Source organism: Myotis myotis, unplaced genomic scaffold, assembly GCF_014108235.1.
Source record: "Myotis myotis isolate mMyoMyo1 unplaced genomic scaffold, mMyoMyo1.p scaffold_m19_p_1, whole genome shotgun sequence".
In the NCBI taxonomy this organism is placed as follows: domain Eukaryota; kingdom Metazoa; phylum Chordata; class Mammalia; order Chiroptera; family Vespertilionidae; genus Myotis; species Myotis myotis.
In genome coordinates, this window is record NW_023416313.1 from 148542077 (window position 1) to 148557076 (window position 15000).

General features: G+C 41.3%; 1 protein-coding gene and 1 gene segment (V, D, J or C); both read right to left on the reverse strand.

The window, feature by feature from the left end:
• The window catches only part of LOC118679427 (T cell receptor alpha chain MC.7.G5-like), a 298506-nt gene that overhangs the window by 83713 nt on the left and 199793 nt on the right, over positions 1–15000 (reverse strand). The window lies entirely within an intron of this gene.
• LOC118679424 overlaps positions 1–15000 on the reverse strand; it is a 58467-nt gene that overhangs the window by 1933 nt on the left and 41534 nt on the right. The window contains 3 exon segments of the C gene segment in view: positions 817–930; positions 1272–1337; positions 1926–2201. Coding sequence covers positions 818–930; positions 1272–1337; positions 1926–2201 — 455 coding nt within the window.

Consider the following 15000-nt stretch of genomic DNA (forward strand, 5'->3'; position numbering starts at 1 on the left):
GACTCCTAGTGTGGTCTGTGTCCTTGGGGCTGTTGGTAAAACAGTCACCTGTTCAGGAATGACTGGGCATGCTTGCAGGCTGAGTAGGATCAAACACTCTAAGTTTAGGGTTGTTCCTAGATTGGGATCTGGGACTGAGGAGTATTTGGGGGTATTGGAGAAGGAGCTTTGTAGGAAAACCTAGGCTCTGGTTTGAATTTCATATCTAAGTTTACATGAAGAGGGAATGCAAGTGATGTCTGGCAAATAATTACTGTCTCAGCCTCAACTTCATATGCATCCTGAATAGCTAGTAGTGGGCTGTTCATGAGTAATGTGGGTATAGGCTCACCTCAGTGATGGGCTGGTCTACATATCCGAGTCCTATGATTAAGGATTGGGAGCTGGCATACCCTTTGTCTGGGCAAAGACAGATTCTGATCCCCCTGAATATTCTTTAGATAAGGCTTTACTGCTGGCTTTGTAAGTAACCAATGGTCCCATGGCCAGATAAACAAAAATAGTCAAGTGAAGAAGACTAATTCTCCTTATTTAGCTCTAATTTTTTAGTTCCTGCATTGGAGGTGGGGGTTATTTGACTGGAATTACATTATACTACACAATGGGTTTGAGTCTGGCTTGAAATAAAGGCTAACAGGAAGTGGGGTATTGTTATGCTGAGCATCTGAGATAACTCCCCTCATTAATTTGAAATATGTGTCTATGTATTTTTCCCTTTCCAATGCTTCTTGGTCTCTTATAATTTCTAAACCGCTCTTCTCCCCATGTGCAGCATAGTTTGGGTGGAGGTAGGAATAAGAAGCAGCTAATTCTTACCTTAACAGAAAAATAACGTGGCAGTCAAGAGAAAATTGACAGCAACAGTCTTGGCAAACAGCATTCGGAGCCCCAGCACTGTGAGGGACATCATGTTCACCTTCTCGGCATGAACTGTGGTTGAACAAGAGTGAAGATGGCGGCTTCCTTGAGAGAATAAATTCCCTTCCAGGCATTGGGCCCCCAACACTGACACCAGCCTGCCCCAGATCACCATTATTCTTCCTGGTCTGCAAGCCCAGCGTGGTGTCTCAGTGACCACAGGCTGCTGCTTACACCCAGCTCGGCAGGCAAGCTTTGGAAACCCATGCTTGCAGCCCAATGTCTGCTGGAGAGTCAGAGGAAACCAACTGGGCTCGAGTATGGTTTTTGTTTCTTTTGGAATCTGGTGATTTTTGGCCCCAGAGTTTGCTTTACCCCTCAGTTGTGAAGCTGGTCCTTTGTTTTCAACTAACCTTTGGGTTTATGGTAGATCTCTGAAATATGATGGTTTTTTTCAGGTTTCGTTGGTTTAAGATTATCTGGAACAAACAGAAGTGGTCAAGCTTACATTGGCAACCAAGAGGCTCAAAGGATTTTAGGTTTTAAAACTGGAGATTTTAAGGAAGTTAACTGAGGACCAGAGGTGTGACTTGGTTAAGGTCATACAGCTATTTGCACAGCCAACATTTCTACCAGTTAGGGCTTGCTATCATTACACCATGAAGCCATTATCCAGGCATGCCTCTAATTGGTAGGAAGAACTAGGATTCTTAACCCATGAGAGGCTGGGCTGCCTTTTGTTTTGGGCTTCACACTAGATTAGACTTCACTTGGATTTTTAACTTCAGAGTCTAGGAGTAGGATAATCATTAGTATAAAGGAGACAGTTGTTGGTGAAGAAGAGAGATGGCAATGAAACAGATGAATTTTATCTTAGATTCCAGCTCAGAAATGGAGAAAGTTCAATTTCCCAGCAAATGACAGGGTATAGTTGGGCCTATGTCTTGTTTCTAGCATGACACCATGTTGAGAGCCATCTTTCAAGAGTTTACATTTCAAAGTGGCTATTTCCCTTTCCCCAACTTTTCTTCTCCACAATCCCAGACCCCAGGCCAGATACGACCTACCTGAAGAATTTGCCATCTTTTCAAAGTTAGCGGAGTACCAGATTTCATTGTGTTGAACTGAACATGTCACTGAATTAGAATCTTCATACCGACCAAGCTTGACAGCACTGTACTTCCCACTGGGAGAGACGACTATAGCAGGGTCAAATTCTATTATTTTCTTGGATGACTGGAGACTTATATTTACATTTTTGGGGTAGAAATCCTTCACCAGACAAGCAACATTAGTTCCATTTTTCATGATGAAAACAGATGGTTTGGCAGGAGGCTGACTTTCTGCAAATATAATTAATTTATTTCATGAGATGATTATTCACAATGTGTTCGAGTTTGCCTCAGTTTCCCTGGTGCCAAACACTACAACCCACACTTTCCTTTGCCCTGTTAGTAACCTGGGCTTGTTAACACCTCCATGAAAGAATGGCCAAAGGGAGCAGAAATGAAAGTCAGTCAGTTTAAATTCAAGGTAGGAGCTGCTAAGAGATATGGCTGGGAGCAGAGATGGAAAATAACAACTACAAAAAAATTTCTGGATCATTTCAATGATCTATCCTTAATTAATCAACCCGCTGGATAATCAAGGTCAGGTTGACTACCTGTCCACATCAATTGGTTTATTTTAAATGCATGGGCCTTCAGAGGGAAATAAGGGCAGGTGTTCATGCTTTGTGTTATGTCGATTAAAGAATCAAGGCTATGAGAAGGACTACATAACTGGTTCAAACACTCTGAGGATGGTAGTGTTGGGATCACTTCAGGGTGTCGCCTCCATTTTATGGACTGGAAGGGATCTGCTGAAGTTAAGTGATACATCTCTCTGTCTTTAGGTTAATACTTATTCTTTTGTAAGAGTCTACCCTATAGTTTCCTTTCAGTCTTTAATCAAAGAATAACAACTATCATTCTCAGGAAGTCCTCATAGATATAAAATCAGTTGAAGTCCATTGTTCTTGTTTTATTCTAAGTGGAGCTCTGGAATGTTGGTCCCAATAATTGGGTCTCCTCCTAGCCTTCTCTCCTGTCATGCCTCACCTCAATTTACCATCTGTCTGCTATGCTGTATGTGCATCTTTTATCCCCCTTAAAACCAAAAGTCTTGAAGCTTTGAGGGTGGTAGTAAAGATTCTTTTGCATTGTGCCTTACTGAAGTTTCTGAATTGTGGTACATTTTGTGTCCATGGAGACTTAAACTCTTAGGCTATCTTAAAATAGATGCTAAAAAAAGAGCTCTGCAAACACCTGAAATCAAAAAAGACATCCAACCTCTGAATGGTGTCTGGATGTGTTTCCAAATGTAAGCTTAACTGCTGATTTTCAATGTTACTAGCTTGTGTGAATATGGCCCTTAGTGTTCAAAACTTAGTTGAGTTTGGCTTCTTAATATCAAATTAAATAATGTTGAATTCCAGTGTACTTTTATTTACTATGGTCTACAATCAAGACATAAGGTATTGATAAACAAAAGTCTTGGTAATGAGTGTGGATATGGAATAATTTTTCTGGTGTTCTTGTCTATCCTGACTCTGGATTTGGGTTTCAGCTGTGAAGCTCACGGTAGCAGAGCTATAACCTAATCAATCAGTTATATCTGGTTGAGATGGAGTGGTTGCTTGTCAGGAATTTCCTGCTGATCACCATTTTATAAATGGACCATGGCTGATCAGGGTTTTCCTAGAGAATCAGCTATTCAGAGAAGCCCCTCATCACTACCATTACAATTCTCCCCCCCAAACCCCCCGCCCCTTCTGCTAGGAAGCTCAACTAAAAGACTGGATTCTATTACAGTCACACTCAGGGCAGGAAACTCATTCCTAAGAATATAGTTTCTTATATTTTTTGGCATTAGCTCTAGACAAGAGAGGTATTGGGGATTTTTTAAGGGGCTCTCCTAGAAAATGCTTTCAACCTACGTGAGAACCCAAGCTACTGATAACAGACACTGATAACCCTAGCAGTAACGGCTTAGAAACCACATGCTCTGCTCATTCTCCTCCCTTCGGAACTTTGACATTTCTTGCTCACTTATACTGACTTTGGTTTGAGATATATTCCAGTTGATTTTCAAGGGAGTTATGAATTACAGAAAAAGGAAACTTGTCTATTAAAAAACAGAAACAAAAAAACTCTATCTCCTTGGCTACTTAAGTGTATCATCCGATCCTAGTCTGATTTAGCTAGCTAATTAAGGCTTGCTTGGGATTTAAAAATCTACGTTCAAAGGCAGTTGTCAATGATCACTTTGGGCTGGAAAGACCTGGTATGAATAATTTGAACAATGTAAAATAGCTGGCAACACAGGTGTCTGAAGGAGTTCATCCACTTTTAATATTGAGCTCTGAATCTGTTAGCCATCATTTCAGATAGAGTATTGATTTGGTAAAACAGTTTTCTCAGATGCTTTCTCAGTCAGTGTCTATATATTCAAAACAATTGTTTGAAAGTAAACTGGTTTATCTAACCATGGTAACCAAAGAAAAGGCTATTTGACTGGGTTGAACTTTAAAAAAAAAAAACAGAACACATTAAATATAGTTGCCATATGTGACCTGGTCTATTCTTATATTTAAACCAAAAACTTGAAATTGTATAAAATTTGCACTACTGTAGCCTAAAACTTAAAGATTTAATTAATTGTTTATCTTTTGAGAATTTCCAGTTTTTCTTCTTGGTTCACAAATATAATTACATTTCAACATGTGTTTCAAAGTGTTATTTGTTTGGATAATTGTTATCTTACTTTCAGACTTTCTCTTTTTATGAATCCCAGTCCAATGCTAAGGTTATATGCTGGTAAACAATATGAAAAGAAGTGTATACCGTTCCTAAACAGTCTTTATAAATTTTAAACTTAGAAATAATTTTGGATTTATGTCCTAAATAGAGAGTCCTACTGGCTCCCTAAAAATTGCAGCATCTATAACAATGTCACTCACAATTTCAAGGCTCTCTGCCAACATGAGAGTTAACTTGAGCACTAGAATGTCAGTTTGCTCTACCTGATTATTCTCATCAGGTTAAACACATCTGTCCTACATCTTCCAAGATGCAGGACATTTGTTTTCAGGTTGTAATGAGGCAGGCACATGAGTTAAGTTAACCAAAGGGATGTGTAAGGATAAAACAACTTCCTGGAGAATTTAGGCCCATGTTCTGCCTCTCCTGCACCCAGCTGCTCCAACTATTAGTATAATTTTTCTAGATTACTTTGTGCTTTCTGGGCTGCTCTGAAGATTTCAGAAATAAGTGGGAGCTATGGTTTTAGCATATGTTTCTAAAAAATAAAAGCAGTTACAGAGCTACTTCAGTGACTCAACCTAATGTCTCCATTCCGGCCCATTTCACATCTCCTAGGTATACTTTCTCAAGTAATGCAAATTGGATGGCAGCCCCAGCCCCTCAATTTGTCCCCAAGAAATACAAGGGGAAAATCAACTCACGGGGTTCCACGAAGAGTCGGGTGCCAGCTCCAAAAAATATCTGTCGGGTGTCCCAGGAGCACATTGCGATGCTGCCTCACAGGTAACCAGCCCGGGGCTGGCCCTGGGGCCTGGGCTAGAACATCTGCATCCTGCCTCCCCAGCCTGCGCCCAGCCAAGAGACCCCCACAGCTCAGAGAACTACAAAGCTGTCCTTGATGAGCTCAGGGGGCCATGTGCACAGAGTCTCAGTTTTCTTTGAAGCTAATAATAGTTGAACTGCTGGATAAGGATGTGAGCATGAAATCCCACCTGAGAAACACTGGGATAGGACAGTGCGGAGAGAGAGCAAGACAAGAGGGTGACAGGTGACCGATAGCTGCCTTCAAGATGGAAATGTACTCCTGGTTTATTGGGAGACCTCTCTAAGAAAAACACAGTAGCTTGGGAGTATGGATGGAGCGTTGAATGTTGACATTTCTTATAATGAATGTTAGAACGTGGAATGTTAGACACAGGTCTTGTTCTCATATTCTGGCCCCTTCTCTTGGGTCACAAATGCTGCTTTTTAAAATTAGAAACCTAATTTCTCCCCTATCACTCATACTGAGTCTCACAATAAGAACAAATCTGCTTTCTAATTCCCTGAGCCCAGGGAAAGGCTTTCGAAGGACCCGAGGGTTGAACAAGAAATTGGCAGCTGCCAGAGGAGCCCAGTGGTGCTGCGTATTATGAATTCAGGTTGAAGGAGACTGTGTTTGCTCTGGATTGCTTGATTTTGTTTTATAATTTCTCCTGACTCTGGGTCCAGATACAAGTTTCAGGAGGATATAGTAATCATGTGAAAATGAATTTAAACACCCTATGGATTTCTCCATCTCATCACCCAAAATCAAGAGTCTAGCCAAAGGGACTGACAGGTGTATAGGTCCATTATTTGCTGTCAAAACTTTAAGGATTGTGGGTTTGATTCGAAATTCCCACTCTCCTCACCTGAGCTTCACACCTCATGTTACACTCCATCACTGCCGGAAGGGAAAACTAGAGAAGTAAATAGAGTATCATTAGAGAGCATGGTCAGCGTCCTGGCAGAGGGGTTACGTATCAGTTTCATCTCTTCTTTTCTAAAACTCCCAAAGGTGCAGCCACAGATATTTGATTTGAACAGTGCAGGTAATTCTGAATTTCAAATGGAAATAATTTCCTCCCCAATCCTCACCCGAGGATATTTTTCCATTGATTTTTAGAGAGAGTGGAAGGGAGGGGGAGATACACACACACACACACACACACATCAATGTGAGAGAGACATATCGATTGGTTGCCTCCCACATGAGCCCTGATCAAGCCTGCCGGGGATTAAGCCTGCAATTGAGGCATGTGCCCTTTACCAGAATCAAAACTGGGACCCTTCAGTCCACAGGCTGACGCTCTATCCACAGAAACAAACCTGCTAGGGCTCAAGTGGAAATGATTTAAAGGGAAAATTAAACATAATACTTTTTACTCAGATGCAATTTGACCAACATCAATCAGACTGCAATCAGCTACAACATAATTCTGTTTCTGTCCTTCCTTTGATTTCTCTAGTCTTTCTCCCCTCAAAGATAAGACAATTCACCAAATTCCACTATTTCCCTGGAAGCAACAGGCAATCAAAAACCTCTGGAAGTTTATATTACCCTCTGAGAGGCACACTACCAGTTGCTTTCAGGACTGTCAGCCTCACCACATTCATGTACCTTTTCCCACTTCTTTACTTCCTTTGAAATGAAAAATAAAACCTAACAACATCTAATCATGTAATAGGTAACATCTTCCCTATTGGACTTGGCATTTTGTGAAACTTTTGAAAGACTGCGGTTTTCTAGACTGGTCCCAGTGACTGACTGTTGGCAGCTGCCCCAACAACCTGAATATAGCCTCTGGGTTTCCAAACCCTGGAGCGCACAAGTGGACAATGTGTGCAGGAGAGCACCAATACTTCTCTATTGTCTTGAAATTGGTGGCTGTGTTTCTATATTAGATGTAGGTTCCTGAACCCTGTGCAGGGTCCTCAGATTCAGGGCTAACAGGGAGGTGAGCACATTACTGCTCTCAGCAGACCCAGGCTTATATAGGACCTTATAGATAATTCAGTTTGAAATCAATGTAAATTCTCAGCAAAAAGAGACAATGGCAAGATTGGCTTTTGTCTTTTGAGGGAGAGAAAACTCTCTTGATTTAACCCCTTTGATAATATTTTTCTAATTCTCCCTTTTCTTACACCATGGCCATGACTCTTTTTCCTCATAAACATTGAAGAGACTCTACTCATCTAGGGCTTGCCTTTTCCCTGGTCCTAGTCCTTGATCAGAGGGCCAGACTAAAGGCTTTTGTTAGGCAGCTGTAGAGGACTATGAACACTAATCCTTAGAACAGTTCCTAAGCATACATAAAATATTTTCATGAGAGAAACTTAGTGAATTTGTCTTCAAGTTTTACCCCAACTGTTTGCAACAAAAACAAACCTCAATTTAGAACCTGCTGATATCCCAAGAAGCACCATTCATTCAGGACTATGCCACAACTCCAAGGAATATGTAGACTGAAATAAAAGGTGTAACTTACTTGCTTCCACGATGAGTTGCGTGCCCCTTCCAAAGATGAGTTGTGCTGTGGAAGCACCACTTTAGGTGTCATTACAGAAAACCTTGCTACCTATTTGCCCCTGTCTAGTCCATCTGTTTGGGAGAGGTGGGTGGAGCAGAACAAGTGTAGCTGGAGACATAGAACTTTGCAAGGGTTTCTGAGATCTAAGCATTGCATTTTGGCAGCTTGTTTGATGTGAGTTGTCTTCTGAGTGTTAACATTTAGGGAAATCCCTAAATTTTCTAATACTATCTTCTCAATATGTCATCTCTTACTTTCAGGTCTTGCTTCAGCATCACCTTTTCACAGGGAGAAAGTAATTATTTAGGTTTTTCTGAGAATTGCCAAATGGCTATTTTCAGCTGCAACATAACTTAAAGACTTAAGTAAATCACACAAAACTATGCCTCAGTTAGAAGTGGAAGGACATGATGGTTGGAGCAAAAGCCATTGATGTAAAAGACTTGGAGTCAGTCAAATAGCATTTGTCTAAGTATTTACTACTTACAAACAGCTTGTGCTTACACTACCTCAACTACCATTATTGTAATCAACTCCATGAGGTGATATTATTAGGTCCATCTTAGAATGAAGTCAATGAAGCTAAGAGTGTTAAGATAGTGAGTGGTCCTCACTTTCAGGTCTCCAGAGTTCAGTTTCCAGCCATTGAACCAGAGTAATCGATAATAGGACCAAAAGGAGCCACAGCGATCATTTGTCAAAACCTCTGTGGTCACATAGGGCTGATTAATACATGCATGGGGAGAGTTTTGACTCCTTTTCCAGTGCCTTTAAAAAGTTAAACCACAGAATTCCTACTGGAATTTATACCATTGGACTTCCTTGTTTTTCCTCTAAATTGTCCCTAAGAATTGGTCTGGATGATAATGAGGATCATAGTGTGCTAAAGCTGGAAGACACCTTGGAAATCATTTAGTCTAGCTAGAGGGAAACTGGAATTCAGTGAAGTTAAGTCACAGAGCTTTTCAGCCAAAGAAAAGGATTAGCAGTTGGTCTTAGAATTCCTGGTCTAACATGCTCATCACTGCACCTCACATTTACTAGATGTACTGGAGTACAGGTCTGGTTATGGTCTAGATCTGTAAATGGCAAAGGTTCAAGTATTAAGTAAGCTGGTTCTCTAAAGTTAGTTAAGTAGAGGGAAGACAAAGACTCCCCAGGAAAGAGAGTGGATGAAGAAGATTCACTGTAGCACACACCCCCATCCTGAATTTTATCAGAAACCCATCCCTTGCTAAATTACATGCTGGAAGGATTTCTCAACATCTTGAAAAGTATTTCCCAAGCTGGTAACATGGGAAAATATCTCTAACAAAGATAATTACCAAATATAGTGGTCATAGTAAGAAAAAAAGTCAGTCACTTACGTGGTTGTACTTTCAAATAGGTTCCGTTGCCAAAGATCAGTTCTCACAGCTGATAAACCTAAGCTAAAAACTGCCTCACTTTCCCATATGTCAATCCTGGCTCCAGTTGTCAAGTCATGTGGTAGACACTGGGTGGGATTTTCTATCTCATCTGGCTTAACTTTTAAAAAAAATTATTCTTTTTTTGTTTTGTTTTTAATAATATATTTAATACAATTAATTTACAACTGTACTATGCTTTATTTTATTATGGTAAAACATATATAAAATATACCATTTTAACCATTTTTAAGTGTTCAGAGGCATTAAGTACATTCACATGTGGTGAGCTATCACCACTCCTCATCTCTAAAACTTTTTCATCTTCCCAATCTAAAACTCTGTACCCATGGAACACTAGCTCCCTACTGCTCCCTCCCCCGTCCCTGGTAGCCACTATTCTACTTTGTTTCTGTGAACTTGACTTCTCTAGTTACTTCATTCAGTATTTGTCCTTTTGTGTCTGACTTATTTCACTTAGCATGTCTTCAAAGTTCATCCATTTTGTAGTATGTGTCAGAATTTCCTTCCTGTTTAAAGCTGAATAATATTCCAGTGTTATGTACATGGCACATTTTATTGATCCATTTATTTTTTATTTTTTAAATAAATCTCTATTGTTCATATTATTACAGTTGTTCCTCTTTTTCACCCCCATAGCTCCCCTCCACCTGGTTCCCACACCACCCCCTGCCCTTACCTCCCCACTGTCCTCGTCCATAGGTGTACGATTTTTGTCCAGTCTCTTCCCGCACCCCCACACTCCCATCCCCCTGAGAATTGTCAGTCCACTCCCTTTCTATTATATTCTATTATATTTTCTATTATATTCTATTATATATTATATTCCCTGATTCTATTATATTCACCAGTTTATTCTGTTCATCAGATTTTTTATTCACTTGATTTTTAGACTCACTTGTTGATAGATATGCATTTGTTGGTACTTTGTTGTTCATAATTTTTACCTTTACCTTTTTCTTCTTCTTCCTCTTCCTAAAGAATACCCTTCAGCATTTCATATAATACTGGTTTGGTGGTGGTGAACTCCTTTAGCTTTTTCTTATCTGTGAAGCTCTTTATCTGACCTTCAATTCTGAATGATAGCTTTGCTGGGTAGAGTAATCTTGGTTGTAGGTTCTTGCTAGTCATCACTTTGAATATTTCTTGCCACTCCCTTCTGGCCTGCAAAGTTTCTGTTGAGAAATCAGCTGACAGTCCTATGGGTACTCCCTTGTAGGAAACCAACTGTTTTTCTCTTGCTGCTTTTAAGATTGTCTCTTTGTCTTTTGCCCTTGGCATTTTAATTATGATGTGTCTTGGTGTGGTTCTCTTTGGATTTCTTTTGTTTGGGGTTCTCTGCACTTCCTGGACTTGTAAGTCTATTTCTTTCACCAGATAGGGGAAGTTTTCTGTAATTATTCTTCAAATAGGTTTTCAATATCTTGCTCTCTCTCTTCTTCTGGCACCCCCATAATTTGGATGTTGGTATGTTTGAAGTTGTCCCAGAGGTTCCTTACATTATCTTCATATTTTTGGATTTTTTCTTTTTGCTTTTCTGGTTGGGTGTTTTTTGCTTCTTTGTGTTTCAAATCTTTGACTTGATTCTTGGGATCCTCTAGTCTGCTGTTGAATCTTTGTATATTATCCTTTATTTCAGTCAGTGTATGCTTAATTTCTAATTGGTCTTTTTTCATATCCTTGAGGGTCTCACTAAATTTCTCAGAGGTTTCTAGAAGATTCTTGAGTAGCCTTAAGAATCTACCACAGTAACTGTGGTTTTGAACTCTATATCCAGTAGTTTGCTTTCATTCATTTCTTTCATTTGTGACCTGTTTCTTTGTCTCCACATTTTTGGCTGCTTCCCTGTGTTGATAGAGTGGCTTTGTGTGCTAGATGTCATATAGGCCCAGTGGCTCAGCCTCCCCAATTACCTGAGGTGGACACTCTTGGTGCATCCCTTTGTGGGCTGTGTGCACAGTCTTGCTGTAGTTAAGCCTTGATTGCTGTTGGTATCACTGGGAGGAATTGATCTCCAGACCAATTGGCTGTGAGGACCAGTTGTGTCTACAATGGGAGAACTGCTGTGATGGAAACACCTTTATGGGGCAGGACTTGCTTCAGTGGGGCTTTGGTGCTCATTGAATCTGCCCCCTGAGTGTGTCTCTTATGGATCTGAAGAGTTGTAATCTGGTGTGGTCTCACTTTGACCCACTGGGTACACTGGCTCTTGGATCTCCAAGGAGGTGCAAAGTCAGCCACTGCCTGAGGCCACCCAGCAGGCACTACAGAGAGATCTGAAGATTCCTCCTCTTTGGGGTTTGGAGGTGCCCAGATGAGGCCTAGCTAAAGCAATGCAAGCTGCTATAGAGCCTTGGGCCTTCTTTTGAAGCTCTGGGGCTCTCTGACCCAGCTGCAGTTTGTTAGGTTTCAGATTGCAAAGGGCCAGGGCATTCATATGCAAAAGCCTCTGCCACAGCTTGGGTGGGGCTGCAAATTGGGTGGGGTGGGGCCTCAGGGAATCACTAGGGTGGAGCAAACTGCAATGGCTGCCTGTCAGCCCTGCCCTGAAGAGGTCTCTGTATCCTGCGGCACCGAGCAGGATCTCTGTGTCCTGTGGCACCGTGCAGGAACAATGATCGCTGTGAGCACCTCTGAGAGAAAGCCGCCCTTGTGCTCCAGCTCGATGCCAGACAGTCCAGTTTATCCCCATATGAGTCTGGGTCCCCAGAGTCTCACCAAAAACTGGAGTTCAGAGCAGTCAGGAGCTTGTATCTCCCTCCTGATTGAAAAAGACAACAGCGTACCCAGTTGCCATCCCATTTCCACGCGTGCCTCCATACCTCCACACTTCCACACCTCCTCCCAGTCTCAATGAGCTTTTCTCTTTCCTTCTAGTTGTATAACTTCCATTCAGCCAGCCTTCCTGATATCCATTTTGTTTTTTAGTTGTAGTTTTGATGTGGTTGTGTGAGGCAGCAAGTTCAGGTGTTTACCTATGCCACCATCTTGGTTTCTCCTAAATTATTCTTATGGCAATTATTCTTATTGGCCTAACTTCTTTTCTCCTAAGTCTTGGGGGTTGGCCTTCAGGACAAAACAGGGGGTGATTTTTGTGTCAAATAGAATCTAAGCTTTTGCCATGTTTCATTGCAAATCTGTGCTCTGAATGGGGGAGATTAGAAAGGAGTTTTTTAGTTTGATCAGGAGAAAAGAAAGGTGGCACATTGGCCATAGAGTTGTGGTTCTCAATCTTTGGGCTACACTTAGGTGGGGCCAAGATCTAGTGAGTTATGCACCCCATTCATTTCTACCTTTTAGGGGAATTCCATTTTGTATTCAGCCAGAGCTTTGCATTACTGCAAAGCATTGTGCAGCAGCCAGACTTCTTAGCATAAAGTAGAATTAGAGTTTTCAGTAAATTTTAATAACATATTCAGGAATATAAAATTTCAGCAAGCTTTAACAACATACTCACACTTAAAGTGACAGTTTAACCTCTGTCATATATAAAAATCAGAGTCTATGAGATTGCCTGTATGTCCCTCTAAAACCAGGGAAAGAATATGCATTTTGAGATCAGTTTACAGCCCATAAAGGTCTGCAGATCATACTTTGAGAATCACCACAATGGAGAGTGGTTCTCAGTTGTGGTGAAGAAGAAAGATGTCAGAAAACCTGAAATCTAAACTCTGTCCCTTACTAAGTGTGTAATTTGGCCAAGTTCCTTAAGTTCACTGAGCTTCATTTGCCTCCTTTATAAAACGAGGGTGATATCTTCTGTATTGGGAGGTTGTAAGATTAAATGAAAAGGTGTATACAAAGCATTCTCCAAATTAGAAAGCCTAGGTGTAATTATTAGAATGTGTAATAGGGTAAGATGCAGAGAATACGTTTTACTTGAAGGATGTAATTTCACTAAGTACAGAGCCCTCCAGGGGCAGGGCTGTAGGGCAAGGTTGCTGAGAGAGGACAGAATCCTCGTGTTCGGTGTTTGAGATGAGAGTGTCCATTTTTAGGGCTGTTGGTGAGGACTGGAATCCAGGTTTCTGTCTCCTTTGGTCTTCCTCTAGGTTAGTGGTCGGCAAACTCATTAGTCAACAGAGCCAAATATCAACAGTACTTCTTCAAAATAGACTCGCCCAGGCCAAAAACCGACTTCTGTACATGGGCCACGAAGTTTCAATCGCACTGTGCGCATGCCCGCACGTGGTATTTTGTGGAAGAGCCACACTCAAGGGGCCAAAGAGCCGCATGTGGCTCGCGAGCTGCAGTTTGCCGACCACGGCTCTAGGTCATGTGTGACCTCTATTCCATTCTCTAATCCAAAAGCCAAACTCCTTACAGTAGTCTTCAAGCCACCCTCTCCCTACTTCCATTACCAACTTGACCTCCTTTCAAATCCTCTCCCTGTTACTCACTTTCCTCCAGCCACACAGGCCTCCTTATTATTCTTCACACACTCCAGGCTGCACTTGCGTTCCCTCTGCCTGGAGCTGCTCTTCTTCCAGGTATCTGCATGGCTCACTCTGTCACTTACTCAGGTCTCTGCTCAAATGCCACCTTTCTAAAGAGGCCTCTGTGATTTCTTTGTTAAAAATTGCACACTGCTCCCTCCCACTCTTTATCCCCCTTCCTTGCTTTATTTTCCTTTATGGGGCTTATTACCACATAAAATATTATATATTTTATTCATTTATTTAGCTTACCATCTGCCTTTTACCATTAGAATAACAGCTGCTATCACACACCAATTTCTGTCTGTTTTGTTCACGCTGATTCCCCCAGCACCTAGAAGAGTGCCCAGCATATAGTGACAGTGACTTGTCACAGGTTGTAGAGCTAGAGCTCAGGCTTGGCTCTGCAGGCTATTAGCTTGCTTTCATTTCTATTTTCTTTGCCTTATACCACAACGGACTTGTCCTCTCATTCATTCATTCATTCATTCATTCATTCATTCAACATTTATTTAGTGCCTTTAGTGTGTTTGTGTATACAGTAAGGAAAAACTCACAGTCCTTACCCTCATGGAACAAAGAAAACAGAAGATAAAGGATCATACAAACTTTCAGGTGGAGATGAGCACTATAAAAACTGCATCAGGATAAGGGGGCTGCAGAATGATAGAGGATGCTTGAGAAAGGACTCGCTAGAGGTGTCATTTTACTAAAGACCTGGAGAAGGAGAAGGAGAAGGAGAAAGCTGTGTGAATCCCTGGGAGAAAATGGCTCCAGGCAGAAGCTCCATCCTGGAAGACCCATCGTGTGTGAGAGGGAATGCCAAAGATGGGAATGGGAATTTTAGAAATGAATTGATGAACCAAAGAAAACACTGAGCTGGTGCATCCCTCTATCCTTTGAAAGAAAAAGATGAGGGCCATCCAGAGAGGGCAGGATCCAGAATATCTTTGAATGGAATCAGACGGATGATGCCAATTTTGACTTTGCAAAGCTATGTGATCTTGGGGGACCTCTCCTGATCAGTAAAAGTGCAGGTAATAGTATCTAATTCCCCATGATTATTGTGACAACTGAATAAAATACCATTCATTCAGTGGCTGGAGACACAGTTGGCACTCAAAAGTGGTATTTGATATGATGA